The 14,761-nt window shown below is 32.5% G+C and overlaps 1 protein-coding gene across 1 annotated transcript; it reads right to left on the bottom strand.

Annotated features, from left to right (window-relative positions):
- Nucleotides 1-6,458: 6,458 nt before the first annotated feature.
- LOC139501856 (uncharacterized) lies at nt 6,459-14,353 on the bottom strand. Its single transcript, XM_071291080.1, has 3 exons — nt 13,486-14,353; nt 11,685-11,750; nt 6,459-7,074 (listed from the first exon to the last, which is right to left on the bottom strand). The coding sequence occupies exons 1-3, from the start codon at nt 14,351-14,353 to the stop codon at nt 6,473-6,475; spliced, it is 1,536 nt and encodes a 511-aa protein (XP_071147181.1). The 3' UTR covers nt 6,459-6,472.
- Between the last annotated feature and the right edge of the window lie 408 nt (nt 14,354-14,761).

The raw sequence follows: 14,761 nt of genomic DNA on the forward strand, positions 1-14,761 counted from the left end.
GTATACGTAAACTGTTTCTGACCTATTATAAGTCGAATTCATATTAGCACCATAATCCTTTGCATGCATATATCTGATTTAATCGGCCAAATTATAATCCAACATATTATGATTTTGGGATTATCGTTATTACCGATTAAATAATTAAAGTATACAGGTCGAAATAATTTAAACTAGGGCATATAAATGGAATATTTGCCACTAGACGTCAGCAAAACCCCCTTATATTGGGGCTATTTATAACATACATAAAAAAAATTCAGTTTGATCAATAATCTTGAGGTATACCAGTTGCGCGCCATAGTTTAGCATTGTACATGGTCATGTTTTATCTGACTGTTAATGACGTCTATGCAGTATAGGCTTTGTTCATTGTTAAAGGCCGTACGATGATCTATAGTTGTTAATTTCTGTGTCATTTGGTCTCTTGTAGAGAATTGTCTCATTGGCAATCATACCACATCTCTTTTTTTATATTATATTATTAACCGATGTTGGATGTGTACTGATTGATATTTTAGTCTAAGATGGTTTTGATAAGAAACTGTGATTACTGTCAGGTCTGTGTTAAGTGTCTTTTTGTAGTGAGGGATGTATAAGTACCCGTTCGTATCCGCTCCTCCCTTTTTAGATGTCTTTCTATTTTTATCCATCTGATTAGTTAAGCCTTTATCAACTGATTTTATAGTATTTTCTTACGTTGTAATGTTATACCACTGTCCCAGTTTAGGGAAGGGTTGATCTAACAATCGTGTTTCTGTGCCTGTAGTTCAGTGGTTGTCGTTGCATGGTTCATGTTTCTGTGCCTGTAGTTCAGTGGTTGTCGGTACATGGTTCATGTTTCTGTGCCTGTAGTTCAGTGGTTGTCGTTGCATGGTTCATGTTTCTGTGCCTGTAGTTCAGTGGTTGTCGGTACATGGTTCATGTTTCTGTGCCTGTAGTTCAGTGGTTGTCGTTGCATGGTTCATGTTTTTTTTTTTAAATAAATTATTAACCGTTAATAGTTTAACTTTTCTCAATTGAATAGTTTCAAATTGTTCATGTCGGGGCCTTTTTCAGCCTACCATACGGTGTGGGGTTTTCTTATTGTTGAATGCCGTACGCTTGCCTACAATGGCTTTCATCCACTTCATTTGAAGTTTGGTCGATAAATGTCTCATTGGCAATCATACCACACCTCCTTACTTTATATACATTTAAATCTGACACGGACGCCAACAACAACATTTTTTATGTAGATTATAGTAAATTTAATTTACATGATAAATAGGATTTGCTTACTCTTTCGGAGTACTTGTGATGACCCACTCCTGTTATTTTGTTGAGTTTGTGGTTATTTTATAGTTTTCTATATTGTGTTTTGTGTACAGTGACTGTTGTTATATTATATTTTTCTCCATATGTCGTTATCAGTTTGTTTTTGACTCCCTCAGATGAGTTTAAATATGCCTTTGGTATGTTTTGATATCATAAATAAACAAAAGTTCTAAAAATCAACTTTACCTTTTTTTTATAATTTCCAAAGGTTAACGATAAGAAAATTATATTTTGAAGTAGTTTATTTACAGATTTTTTATTAGTTTACAATGATGATTTACATATATTTTATAAGTACATGTTTTTTATTAGTTTACAATGAAGATTTACATATATTTTATAAGTATCAATAAATCCAAGAAGGTAATCACTTTTTACATCAGAGGCCCCTGAGGGGCCTCGGGTGTATTGCCATCGCCTACTTTTCAATTCGCGCAAAGATCAAAGAGATGCATATATAATTAGTTTTGGAATAATAACCGACATTATAGACCCGCGGACCTATATAGTGCAGAATAAAATTCCGTATCACTTCTTTTAAATTCATGTTTTCAATGGATACTCAGTTTTTTTAATTTTTCTTAATGCAAAATTTATAATATGAAAATGTTTTGTCGTTAGAAATATTTGTATTTTAATCAAACGATCTTCAATATCAAAAAATTGTTGTTGCGGATGAATACCACGAGTGCGCAAGAGGACAAGAGCGAGTGTGTAGAAAATCGAGAGGAAATCAATTCACACATTTATACACAGAAAGGTAATTATATTTCAATTATTTGATTTGGAGTAACCTTTTTAAACCGTTTGTAGCATATATTTGTCTATAATATTAACGTAGCAAAACCAGGAAAATTTAATCTGTCATATTAAATATTAAAATAAATAATCAGGTCACGTCCCCCGCAGCCATTTTGAAAATACCAGCAGATTGGGTAGGAGTAACAAGAACCTTCAAGGCCTTTAAAGATAAGGTTACTATTTGTGTATTTTTTATAACAACAATTTGTTTTTATAAAGATCTCAACAATTTTTTGAGTTAAATTTCTTTTCTTCGTAAATAACAAGTAGATTGATCACTTGGACACACACACGGAACTATTTTCTGTTTTTGACTGGAAAATACGCGGAATTTGTAATGACTCTGACTATGTCTATGTCTATGTAAGTAATTCTAATATATAATTATTGGTTGAATTTATTGTATATATAATATTCAGAGAAGACTTTTTCTTCTTCCTATAGAGTTGGACTCTTTTTGAGTGTATAAAGACTCTTGCTCGTAAAATCAAGAGTCTTACTTTACACTGAAATGTCAGAATTTGGGTTAATCACATTTACTGAATTACTATAGATAATATTGGGAGAAACCTTACAGTTTTGGAGATATAAATATAGATTAACTGTCCTGTTTTTTAAGTCTTCCTTAGCTTGTAGTATTGTATTATTTTGACCATATATGACATGTATCGCCAAAATTATATGATAATTTGATGACATACTTGTGCTTATCATTCTCTACAGCATTATTTAATTTAAATGTGTAACCATATCCATGTCAAATTTTAGTAACTTATATTAGACATTTGTTCACACATACATGCATATGAAAACTTGAATTGAGCAAATATGATTAGTTATATCTATGAGAAATACAATCAGTTAACTTTATCTATGAGCACCCATGAGATCTTAAATTGAGCAAATATGATCAGTTATATGTTGAGTAAAATTTGAGCTAGATCTACTCAATTGAGTTAGATATATATCAATATTGAGACTAATCTCAATGGTTATTTGAGCACACATGAGCCTATTTATACTATTGAGAGCAATATTGGGATACTGCATGAGCAAACTAAGCAAATCTTTATTGAGACAAACCTATGAGCGCTATATTTTTAAATTTGTTCTTGACAATTTTTTGTTTATTTTTAAAAAAAATATAGGGACAACAGAGTTGGTGTATGTGGGTTCAATTCCCACCCTAGGCATTCATTTATATTGGCTGGTGCAAAGCGGGCAGTTTAGCTTAGTGGCCCCACACTGACTCTGTGGTTCATATGTTACTTAATAAAATTAGGCGGCATCGTTCAGGTCTTGCCATCTTTATTTTTCTATTCGAAAATCAGACACAACAAAACCATTGAATAATTGTGAAAATTATACCACAGATAACTATGGTAAAACTTTAATTGTTTTTGGCATAATTAAACTTGGCTGCCATCCAAGATCTAAAACGTTTTTATATTGATGAATTATATATATCAGATTTGGATTCTTTTGGTTACAAAACATTTTGGATGGTACATGTAGGTAGCGGCCAAATCTTTATTCCTAAAGGCTTAAAGCTTTCAGGTCTGAAAATTGCCCAAAATCATCACATTTTGACAAATTTGGAACATAAAATGTACTTTTATGAAAAGAACTGATTTATTGAGTGTTAAGACTTTTGAAATAGACCCAAATTAATTATATATAAGAACCAAATTGAGAACTTTTTGGAGTTTTATATAGTTTAGGCTATTTTGGGCAATAAGTGAAACTTGTCCTTTGAATCAGTGGTTTCACAATAACCATTATATACTAAGTATCTGTTAAAAGATAGCTCTTTCACAGTACATTGTTAAACTTAAAGATAAATATATACCGACAATGACCAATATTAATGATGGAATGAGATTATACATGCATATATACTGTTTTTTATTGTTACATGTACATACATAAATGAAAATTAAAACCAAACTGTTGTCATTATTCATAAAAAAAGAAAAGAGAGGTATGATTGGTATAAATCAGACACCAGCTCTAGACAAAATGATGAAAAAGAAATAAAGCTTATAACCATACAACATTTTTACAATCAGAAAAAAACTATACATAAATCAGTTAGAAATAGCCATGAAATGTCAAATGTTAAACAATATATACAAGAAAACTAATGGCCACATCAATGTACAATCGGGAAATCAAGATATACACCAAAAAATTACAAGGCCTGTTTTACAGGTTTCTTACAAAGGACCGACACATTCATATGGTAGTTGTGTTCTATATGTATAGTGCAAAATGTTCTCATTGCTAAACCAGTGGTATCCAAAGTATTAAATCCAGAACAAAGTGAAAAAAACCTAACAGTTGAAAAACTATCCAAATGTTGTGATATTCAATTAACAAAAATACCATCATTAGCAAATGGCTATCTACATATAATACATTGTAATATTTACAATGAACCATTTAATAATTAAAAACCAATTGTTCAAAGAACAATTGAAGGTCTTTCCACAAGTGAAGATCTATTTTATTATCAAAATATTAAAAATCAATCTAAAATGTCAGTTCCTATGGCTTTATAATATATAAATATGAATTTAAAGCAAAGGTCAAAATCTAGAACATGCAAATTACCTGTGACCTTGACCTCAATTTCAAGGTCATAAACCAAGGATCTCAAATCAAAAGACCCTAGGTCTTTATTATGTATGGTTAATGAGTTATATGACTTTACGCATAATTCTAAATATAAGATGGGCAAAAACTCCTATTTATTGTTTACGCACCCTTTCAACAAAAATTTATAAGTAACGGCATGTTGCAACTAACAATTTAGTGAAAATAAGATGTAGATATGTTATAAGGTTTTGAAAATAAGTAAAAATAAGCCAAAATAAAAAATATAGAATATGACCTTGACCCTTGACCTTGACCTAATTTTCATTTTTTTTGGACCAAGGATCTCAAATTAAAAGACCCTAGGTCTCTATCACTTATGGTTTACCAGTTAGAAACGCAAATCATTTATATCAAATACATAAGGGGGAATAACTCTCATATGGAGTATCAGGATAGCTTCGGTTAAAACTAAACTCCGAATCCTGAAGATGTAACGAGCAATTTGGTAAAATAAATTTGTCGTAATCTTTTACGGTTGCGAAGGAGTAGTGGCCACAAGAAAAACAGTGTTTGGGGAGATAACTTTTACTGCGCGGTTGTCAGTTTTAAAGCGTATAAACTATACGACATCATATTCCAAATATCTAAGCGACATCTTTTGAAACAACAAAATTACGCAAGAAAAAAGAAAAAAAAATAATAATCAGAACAAAATCAATAGGTCTTTCCACGGAAAGGTGAAAGACCTAATTAGAAAACAGAACCTACAATGTACATGTATAGCTGCTAATTTAAAAAAAAAAAATATAATGGATAAATGATTGACTGTGTTACAATAAAACCAAGATACAAATGTAACTCAGTGAAGCTATTTATGAACATTTAAAGAGTTTGTATTGACTGCAACAAAAATCTAGAATAAGGGATAGTAATCTTGCTGTGTTAACATCCATTTAATTAGCAATTGATCCAAAAGCTAAATGTTTCAGAAAAAAGACCTGGATACTACATGTACAAACATTGTTAATTAATGCCATTTGTAGAGCAGGATCTGCTTACCCATCCGGAGCACTGAGATCACCTGTTTTGGTGGGGTTCGTGTTGCTCAGTCTTTAGTTTTCTATGTTGTTTCTAGTGTACTTTTATTTGTATGCATGTCTTTTTCAGTTTTAGTCATGGAATTGTAAGTTTATTTTCCATTTATGAGTTTGCTGTTCATCTGGTATCTTTAGCCCCAAAGTTTCCCCTGGGTCAATTATTTTTTTCGCCACCTCTTTCGCCAAAACAATATATTTTTCCCCACTTTATTTTTTAATTAGCCACAATATTACAATTTATCTGTTTTGATATGATTGTCTTAAACCTCTTTTTCATAGTTCAGTGAGTGACTATATAGCTACTTGAAGAATTGTTTGCTATGTTGATTCTCTATTATAAGTTATACGCTAACGATTTTTGTATGTGTGCAACTATATGGTCATAATGCCAATCTAACAGTTCTCATTTGACCAAGTAATCATTGATAATTCACAAAGTTAAGTTTCCTAGTTCAAGACAGTATCTCAGATATGATAGCATATTATATTTAATATTTGTACTATATTGTATGGTGAACATATCTGTCTGGTAGGTATAATATAAACACCTGTCATTTATCAATAATTCAACACAACTTGAGGTCCTCTGATGTTCAGTACTTCAGTACTTTGATTTTGATTTGGAACATTCATAATGTTTATAGATTTTGTGTACGATCTTAAAACTCAAGTCCAGATTTACCTCTCCTTGGAGCAGCAACCCATATACCTGAAACAACAGGAATATTTTCTAAATCTCGTAATATCTTTTCTTCCAGAGCTTTTGTTAGTCTTTCTCCTCGTAAAGTTGATAGATCCTGTAATTCAAAGTCTTCATCATAATCTTCTAGATCAGATTCATTATCACTATAACCTTCTTGTTTTGTATCCTCATGTAGCGGGTTGTTTGATTGGTTAGTCCATTGCTTTGTATCCTGAGGTAAAGAATTATTTATTTGGTTAGCTGTAATCGTTTTTGACAAGGCTCTTGCTATCATAAGCTTCCGTTTGGCACCTAACCAATTATGAGAAAAGCTTCGGTTTTCTGTAGTTTCTTCATTTTTTGCTATTTTCGCTGCTAATGCTTTTGCAAACTTATCTTCTCGTGTATCAATATTTGGAACTTCTATCATTTGACGAATGTATTGCTCATTTCTGTTTACATACAATAACAACTGGATGATACATACTAAACTGATAACAGTCAAAGTTATTATTGGTACAGCCAATATGTACGTTACCATGTCAACTGCCTTTATACACGTGTCAGACGAGACAAAACCTGAAAAGGATAAATGTCTAGAAAATATTGAGCGGAATTGAACCTCGAACTCAATCTTAAAATGAGATATTTAGTAATCAACTTAAAATCTGTTACTAACATGTAGCAATTATAACGCATCTAATGATTGCTCACTCGTTAAATTGTACAACATGCAACGAGGGAAATTATAGCATGCTATGATAAGCTTTCTACCCAAATTGTAGAGTATTAACTCTCCCATTTCCTATACTAATGGGGTGGGGGGGGGGGGGGGGGGGGTCATGTATGGCTGTGCATTTAGCTTTACCCTCCATCCCGGTCAAGTCATCATTCAAAACATCAAAAATGGATTCATTGCTAAGTTCTATAAAGTTGAGATTGGGAAATGGGGAATGTGTCAAAAAGACAACTACCCGACCATAGAACAGACAACAGCAGAAGGTCACAAACAGGTCTTCAATGCAGCGAGAAATTCCCGCACGCGGAAGCGACCTTCAGCTGACCCTAAACGAATATATATACTAGTTCAGTGATAATGAACGCCATACTGAACTCCAAATTGTACACAAGAAACTTAAATTCAAAAGAATACATCAGTAACTGCGAGTACTCTCAAATCGTATTTTCTTGTTAATTCGACCTGTTGATACTGTTTATAATGCTTTTTTGTCATTTTTTATTTATACGGATCTTGTCTGTACACCAGCTTTGATTATTTGTAATATCTTCACTTATTCTTACAACATTTGTATAAACTTCAAGATTATAAAAAAAACGGTTTTTTTCTAAAGTGAACATTGATTGGTTAAATATTTCTCAGTCATGTCCTGTTTTTGAATTTGTTTGTTAGCTTTTTGGTCATGAATGTTTGTCTCTAATATTTAATTAACTGTGCATTTGTATTCAGATATCGCAGATCAAATTTATTCGTTCATTGTTTAATCATACGTTTTTTGATTGAGTTAAGTCTGCCAATTGATATTTTATCGTATGTTTTTCTTTGTTGTGATGTTATGCTATTGTTTCAGAAAAAGGGAGAAGGTTTGGATCCATTAAAACGTTTAATCCCGCTGCAAATGTTTGCACCTGTCCTAAGTCAGGAATCTGATGTACAGTAGTTGTCGTTTGTTTATGTAATATATACGTGTTTCTCGTTTCTCGTTTTGTTTATATAGATTAGACCGTTGGTTTTCCCGTTTGAATGGTTTTACACTAGTAATTTTGGGGCCCTTTATAGCTTGTTGTTCGGTGTGAGCTAAGGCTCCGTGTTGAAGGCCGTACTTTAACCTATAATGGTTTACTTTTTAAATTGTTATTTGTATGGAGAGTTGTCTCATTGGCACTCACACCACATCTTCCTATATCTATGTAATATTTGTCGTTGACCATTTAGCATATAACATTAAATCAATCATCCTTCTACTTTATTATTTTCTTGCTGTCTCGTCATTGTTTTGTGCCGTTTTGGTTTTTTATGACGTTAACTGCATCTTTATGATAATCAATTAAAGTCATACATTTCTGTTTAACAACAAATGATAACAACTTTCAACGTGTTTAGAATACGGTTGTTTGTTTTAAGCATCACAGTTTGGAAACGGTACTTTAACAAACAGTCTATGGAAGGAGCGAATCGATATAAACTTTTCTTATACCAACGAGCAATATTGTCTTATATCAACGAGTTGCATTGTGGGAAATTTCAGACGAATGTTAGCCTTTGTACGAAGAAAGGCAGATTTCTCGGTATAAAGTAATGACTCTTTTCTTAAAACAGGGTGACATTTAAAACGACATACGTCTGCTGTATAATTTCCATGAATTATTTTATGTATACGTAATAACAAGCAAGGTGTATTTAAACGAGAAAATTGAATTGTTGAATGAATGAAACATAAATGCATGATTTATCATTTGTAGATGTACACATTCAATAAATATCATGTAGCAAATTCAGTGGAATTCAATTGTTTGATAAGACAAAATCAACTATAAGTCAAATATACTACTATATTTTATTATAGCAATGCGATGTTTGTCCTATATCATAGCGATGTGTTTTTAATATCAAAAATTTATGAATGCGATACTTTTCTAATATAACTGCTATTGTTTTCTAATATAAAATGAATACGATGTCACGTCACAATGCATGATGTCAAGAAAACCGCAAACCTAATTCACATTTCACAGACGTAGTTCATGACCGACTTAATGTTTGAGGATGTTTAATGTATCACTAAAATTTCGTATCTGTAACAAAATTAACGCTTACATGAACTTATCGTTTCGAAAAGGTTGCTTGACCCTATTGATAGTTGAAAGTGTCGTCAACTTGTTCAGTCTATTGTTTTCAATCATATATGGTTTAACCGACTAATTCTATTTGAAGGGATGATGCAATGACGGAATTTAAATGCGGTTGTAAATAGTCTACTGACCAATTAGATTTTAATATAGGTCCAGTGGCGGATCCAGGGGGGTGGGGGGGTTCCGGGGTTTGGAAATTCCCTTTATTTTGGCCGATCAATGTATTTAAATGGGGACATTCGGTTGGAACCCCCGACCCCTTTATCCTGGGTTTGGAACCCCACTTTTGAAAACGGCTGGATACGCCCTTGAGGTCAAACTGATATAGACTATCCACATGGGTAATATCGAAATAGACAAAAAATATCATTAACCTACTTAAAAAAAAAACATTCATTCAAACAATCCAATCCAATACAGCTCCAAATTACAATGAATACTCAAATGGTAAAATAAATATTCCAAACAAATTAAAATGTACAAAAAATAATGAATAGAAAACAAATAAATAAGATGTAAATGTCTGTTGACGTTAGAAATGTGTATATATCTTTTCTATATTTATAAATTTAGATCGTTCAGTGCTGTTTATTTGGTATTTTTATTGACATAATCGTTCTTGTACCACCATAACTGTCGTTACCGTTAAAGCTTTAGAAGTGTGCACTTTATAAAAAATTCAGCACCCAAAATGACGTTTTTAGAGGACTGGAAAGCAGTTATTTATAAGGGGAAATTTTAAAGATTTGTAGATATAAGAAGATGGTGCATGAGTTCTAATGAGACAAGTAATGATTTGTTTCAAGTAAACCATTATAGATCAAAGTAGGGCCTTACACACGGAGCCTAGCTTGGCTCACAGCGAACACCACGCTATACATGAACTAAAAAAATACTAGTGTTAAACCATTCAAACAAGAAAACCAACGGTCCAATTTGTATAAAAAAGGAGCATCAAAAGTACAGGTCGGATTTTGTCGAATCAATCTGAACAAGGACAGTATGATTCATCTTTGTCACAAGTTAGTTTCATTGTAATCAATAAAGAAAGTCTTCTAAAGTTAAGTCTTAGATGCATGATTTTTTTATTAGTTGTTAGTGGCTTTGAACTAGCTGCCAGATAACTGCGAGTACTCTCAGATCTGTTCATTGTGTCTTTTTGTGTCGGGATGTATAAGTACCGGGCCACGTCCACTTGTATTTTTGTCCATCTGATGAGTTAAGCCTTTTTTCAACTGATTTTTATAGCTCGTTTTTATGTTGTACTGTTATACCACTGTCCCAGGTTAGGGGGAGGGTTGGGATCCCGCTAACATGTTTAACCCCACCACATTATTTATGTATGTGCCTGTCCCAAGTCAGGAGCCTGTAATTCAGTGGTTGTCGTTTGTTTATGTGTTACATATTTGTTTTTCGTTCATTTTTTGTTACATAAATAAAGCCGTTAGTTTTCTCGTTTGAATTGTTTTGCATTGTCTTATCGGGGCCTTTTATAGCTGACTATGCGGTATGGGCTTTGCTCATTGTTGAAGGCTGTACGGTGACCTATAGTTGTTAATGTCTGTGTCATTTTGGTCTTTTGTGGATAGTTGTCTCATTGGCAATCATACCACATCTTCTTTTTTATATATTCCATGCGTGCGTTGTGAGCATATCAGATATATATTATTTCGTTGCGTTTATTATAAAATTTGCTAAATGTTATATATGTGAACAATAATTTTGTTACTTAGCTATTTGATTACGACATTGTTTATTAAACCCCATCGGTACTGGCATTTTCAAATTTTGAAAATGGTGGATTGAACCTGTTTTTAAAACGCTAAACCTCTTACATGTATGACAGTCTCATCAAATTCTCTCATATTTATAACGATGCGTGAACAAAACAGACATAATAGGTAAAATTGACAAAATATGAGTACAGCAGTCAAATATTAATACTAATAAGTACTAATATTGATATAACAAAAACACCGCTATGATATTTTAAAAGTATCGCATTGATATTAGAACTAATAGCATTTGTATATTTATGTATTTAAGAAAAACACAGCACTTCAAATTTTACACGGACATAAACGTTTGCTTTTAACCAACTTATGAATGTATATTTATACTCAATTGTTGTTTATATTTGAACAATAAATTTGAAAGTTAGTATTTTCTTAATTTTTCGTTGCCGAAAACAACATTTTCCGCATGGAATGTCTGCATATTTACAATTGATATTAGACAATATCGCTATGTGATATAAGAAAAGTTTTTATCAATTCGCTTCTTCCATAGACTGACATAGTAGATCAAACGATACAAACCTGCTTCTCCTTGACATACATCATAATTCAAACAATTGGCTGCATAATATGACGTCACTTTTGTATCTAAAATATACAAACAAAATCTGATTACTGAAGTCATATGAAACGAGTGACCGGTGAAAAATAATAGTATTCCAATTCTTGAAACAATGCATACAAATATCATAAACTTAGTCTTCTGTGCACGATTTTATCATTTTTGTCGCATAAATTTCGTATAATCGTCAATTTTTTTTCAATCGGTCCGTGTTGTTGTGAAAATATGGCAGGTAATTGAAGTTACTGTTTTGAAGCCGAAGGTTAACGATTGTCACCTGTTTGTCAACAATCAACAAAAAAGCATGGATATTGAGATCGTGTTTAACATGAACAGTCAGATAATAGTTTATTTTAAGGACATTCATGCGTATTGCGATCACCGGATTTTTACGAGATGGGTCACACTGAGGTCACTTTGCATACGGAAAATTTGTCGGGGAAAAGCTTCCTGGAAATAAAGTAAACTTCTTCTAAATATGAACAAATTAAAGAATTTTCTTCAGAAAAAAGTATATGTACATAAGTTTTATAATGAAAATTAAGAAATTGAGATTTTTATACCTTCTAGTGATTCAAATTCTGTAAGTTGTTATTTTTCCGACGTAGTCGGTATAGTTTCGGTTTGTGCCCTTTGAACTTAATGACGCTTAACTATGGCAACAGAATACGCATGCTCGAAAATCCTTTCTGTGATTGGACAAAATGCTGTCATGGTGGGTGATTTGTTTGTGTTTGAAAAAACGTCTCGTTAATCATATCGTGATGGAAAGCAAGTGAAAAACTATAAATGTTTGACTATATCTTACAAAGATTTATATTTTTAGTAAAATAATTGTTTCTCCAATCGCTCTTTGCATCCATGACAGCTGTTTATTCGGGACAATTATATAATTTTTAATGTAAACTTTGTTGTACGAACGTACATGACTTTTAGAACGCACCTACGAATGTGAGATTTCCGCGGGGTTTTGGTAAATGTAAACAGAAAGATACGAGGACCGAGAATACTGAACACAAACAGAGAAAACGTTATTTAAATGGTATCTTTGTGCTTCTGAAGGTTATCGAAATGAAAGTTTTATACTCAAATTTAAATACGTCGGATATCTTTTTTAAAGATAGTTCTTGTTTATAAATACTATTTCCTTTAAGTAATAGTTAGCATAATCCTAAGTCCGCTACTTTTCCCTCTTTGAAGCTATCATGTCCGCACTCATTCTAGTTTACATGTAGTTATACTGTACTTTTGAAATGTATTTGGTTTTGCATACTGCTATTCAGGACTTACATTAATTATAGAAAACTCAGAAAATATTCAAGTAATCTTCCATCATGTCTTAGAGTAACAACTCAAGTTGAACGAAGTTCAGACTCAATCTGTAAATTTTTACCATATGATCAAGTTATTTATATCTATTTAAACATAAGTAGATGTGGTATGATTGCCAATGAGACAACTATCTACAAAAGTACAAATATTAGTTTCCTGCAAACTTCTACAGATACCACTCACCCAGAAGAATACCCGTGATTTGTCTCATTGTACCGTTGATATCAGTGCAAAAATTCAAGTATGACAGACCGACAGACGGACTGCTAGACTGAATGTAAACATATAGTTCCTAGTAACGGGTAGTGCTTACAATCATAGTATCAGCTATCGTCTACCGTTAGTTTTGACCACGTATCTCGACATTGCTATTCACTATCATATATCAGTATATCACGGTTTTTATACTTGGCCGATAATAATACTTACTAGATTGAGCTACGGGTGATGAGCATATAAAGTCTCCGTTCAGGGTTATATTGTTGTTGATGACGTAAGGGATAATCCAGAGATCGCTACAAGTACAAATCCAGGGCAAACCCCAAAAAGACAGGAACTCCAATAAATGCGATGATGCAAACAGTTGACTTGGAAGACTCGCTAAATTGTTGTTACTGATTGTTAAATTTGTCAAGTATGGGTTAGCATAAAACGTGTCTTTGGTAACTGACGTTATGTCGATGTTGTCGAGTACCATAGTTGTTACATTGTATATATTATAGAAAACTCCAAACGGAAAACTTTGAGATATAACCTGGGTATTTTGTAATACGAGTTCTCCTTTTGGCGTCAGAGAAGCTGGCATTGGTTTAATATCAAGTCCATTAAAGCTATCTGCCACCATATTGTTTATTGACCCTCCTTGTATGATAAACGAGTTAACCTCACCAAAATACGAAAATACTTGCACCGGAAGTGATAAAATATTGCAGTCTTGAATAATGACCTCGTCAATAAATCCTAAATCTTGAAATGTGTCCTTAAATATGATCATACTCGTGTTCGCATAGCACATGATGTGGAATGAAGCTGGAAATCTGGTGTCAAATAATGAAGTGTCAACAGCACTAAATCCTATAAATGTTGGACCGTTAGGGGCAGACGCCGGAAGTTCTCCATCAACGTCTTTCAACAACAATCTCTGTGGTTGGTTAGTGAAGGAGGAAAACACTAACGGAAGTGCCCAAAGTCTGGCATTACACGTGTAAAGTAATGTGTCTGTGTTGTAAGTGCATCCTGTCGGATCTGTGAATATTGATGGTAGACATAGAAGTGTTAAAATGTATGACAATTCCATCATATATAAAACTGTATTTCACAAACTAGTATGTCACTGTGTATTGTTCTTCTAGTCATATATAGATCTATTTTTGAAACTTTAAATTTAAATCCAAAGAAATTTTAAAGACTCGAGAATTAATTTTGCTCTAATAATTAATGTAATGCGGATTATCTAGATATATATTTATTGGCAAAGATTTAAATTTACAACTTCATATTAGCACATGGGGCTTTCACATCAGTTTGGGCCATCATCCGGAATTCTCACAGAATACCTTCAGCTAATGCATTATTCAAGAAACTTCACAGTAGTATTTGGTTTAATTTTTTGGGGGGATTGGGGTATTATTATATTATTTTGATGTGATGCTAGTCTGTTTAAATATACAAAGCAAATGAAAAAAAAGTTAAGATATAAAAAATC

The sequence above is a fragment of the Mytilus edulis genome, chromosome 13, assembly GCF_963676685.1.
Source record: "Mytilus edulis chromosome 13, xbMytEdul2.2, whole genome shotgun sequence".
In the NCBI taxonomy this organism is placed as follows: Eukaryota; Metazoa; Mollusca; class Bivalvia; order Mytilida; family Mytilidae; genus Mytilus; species Mytilus edulis.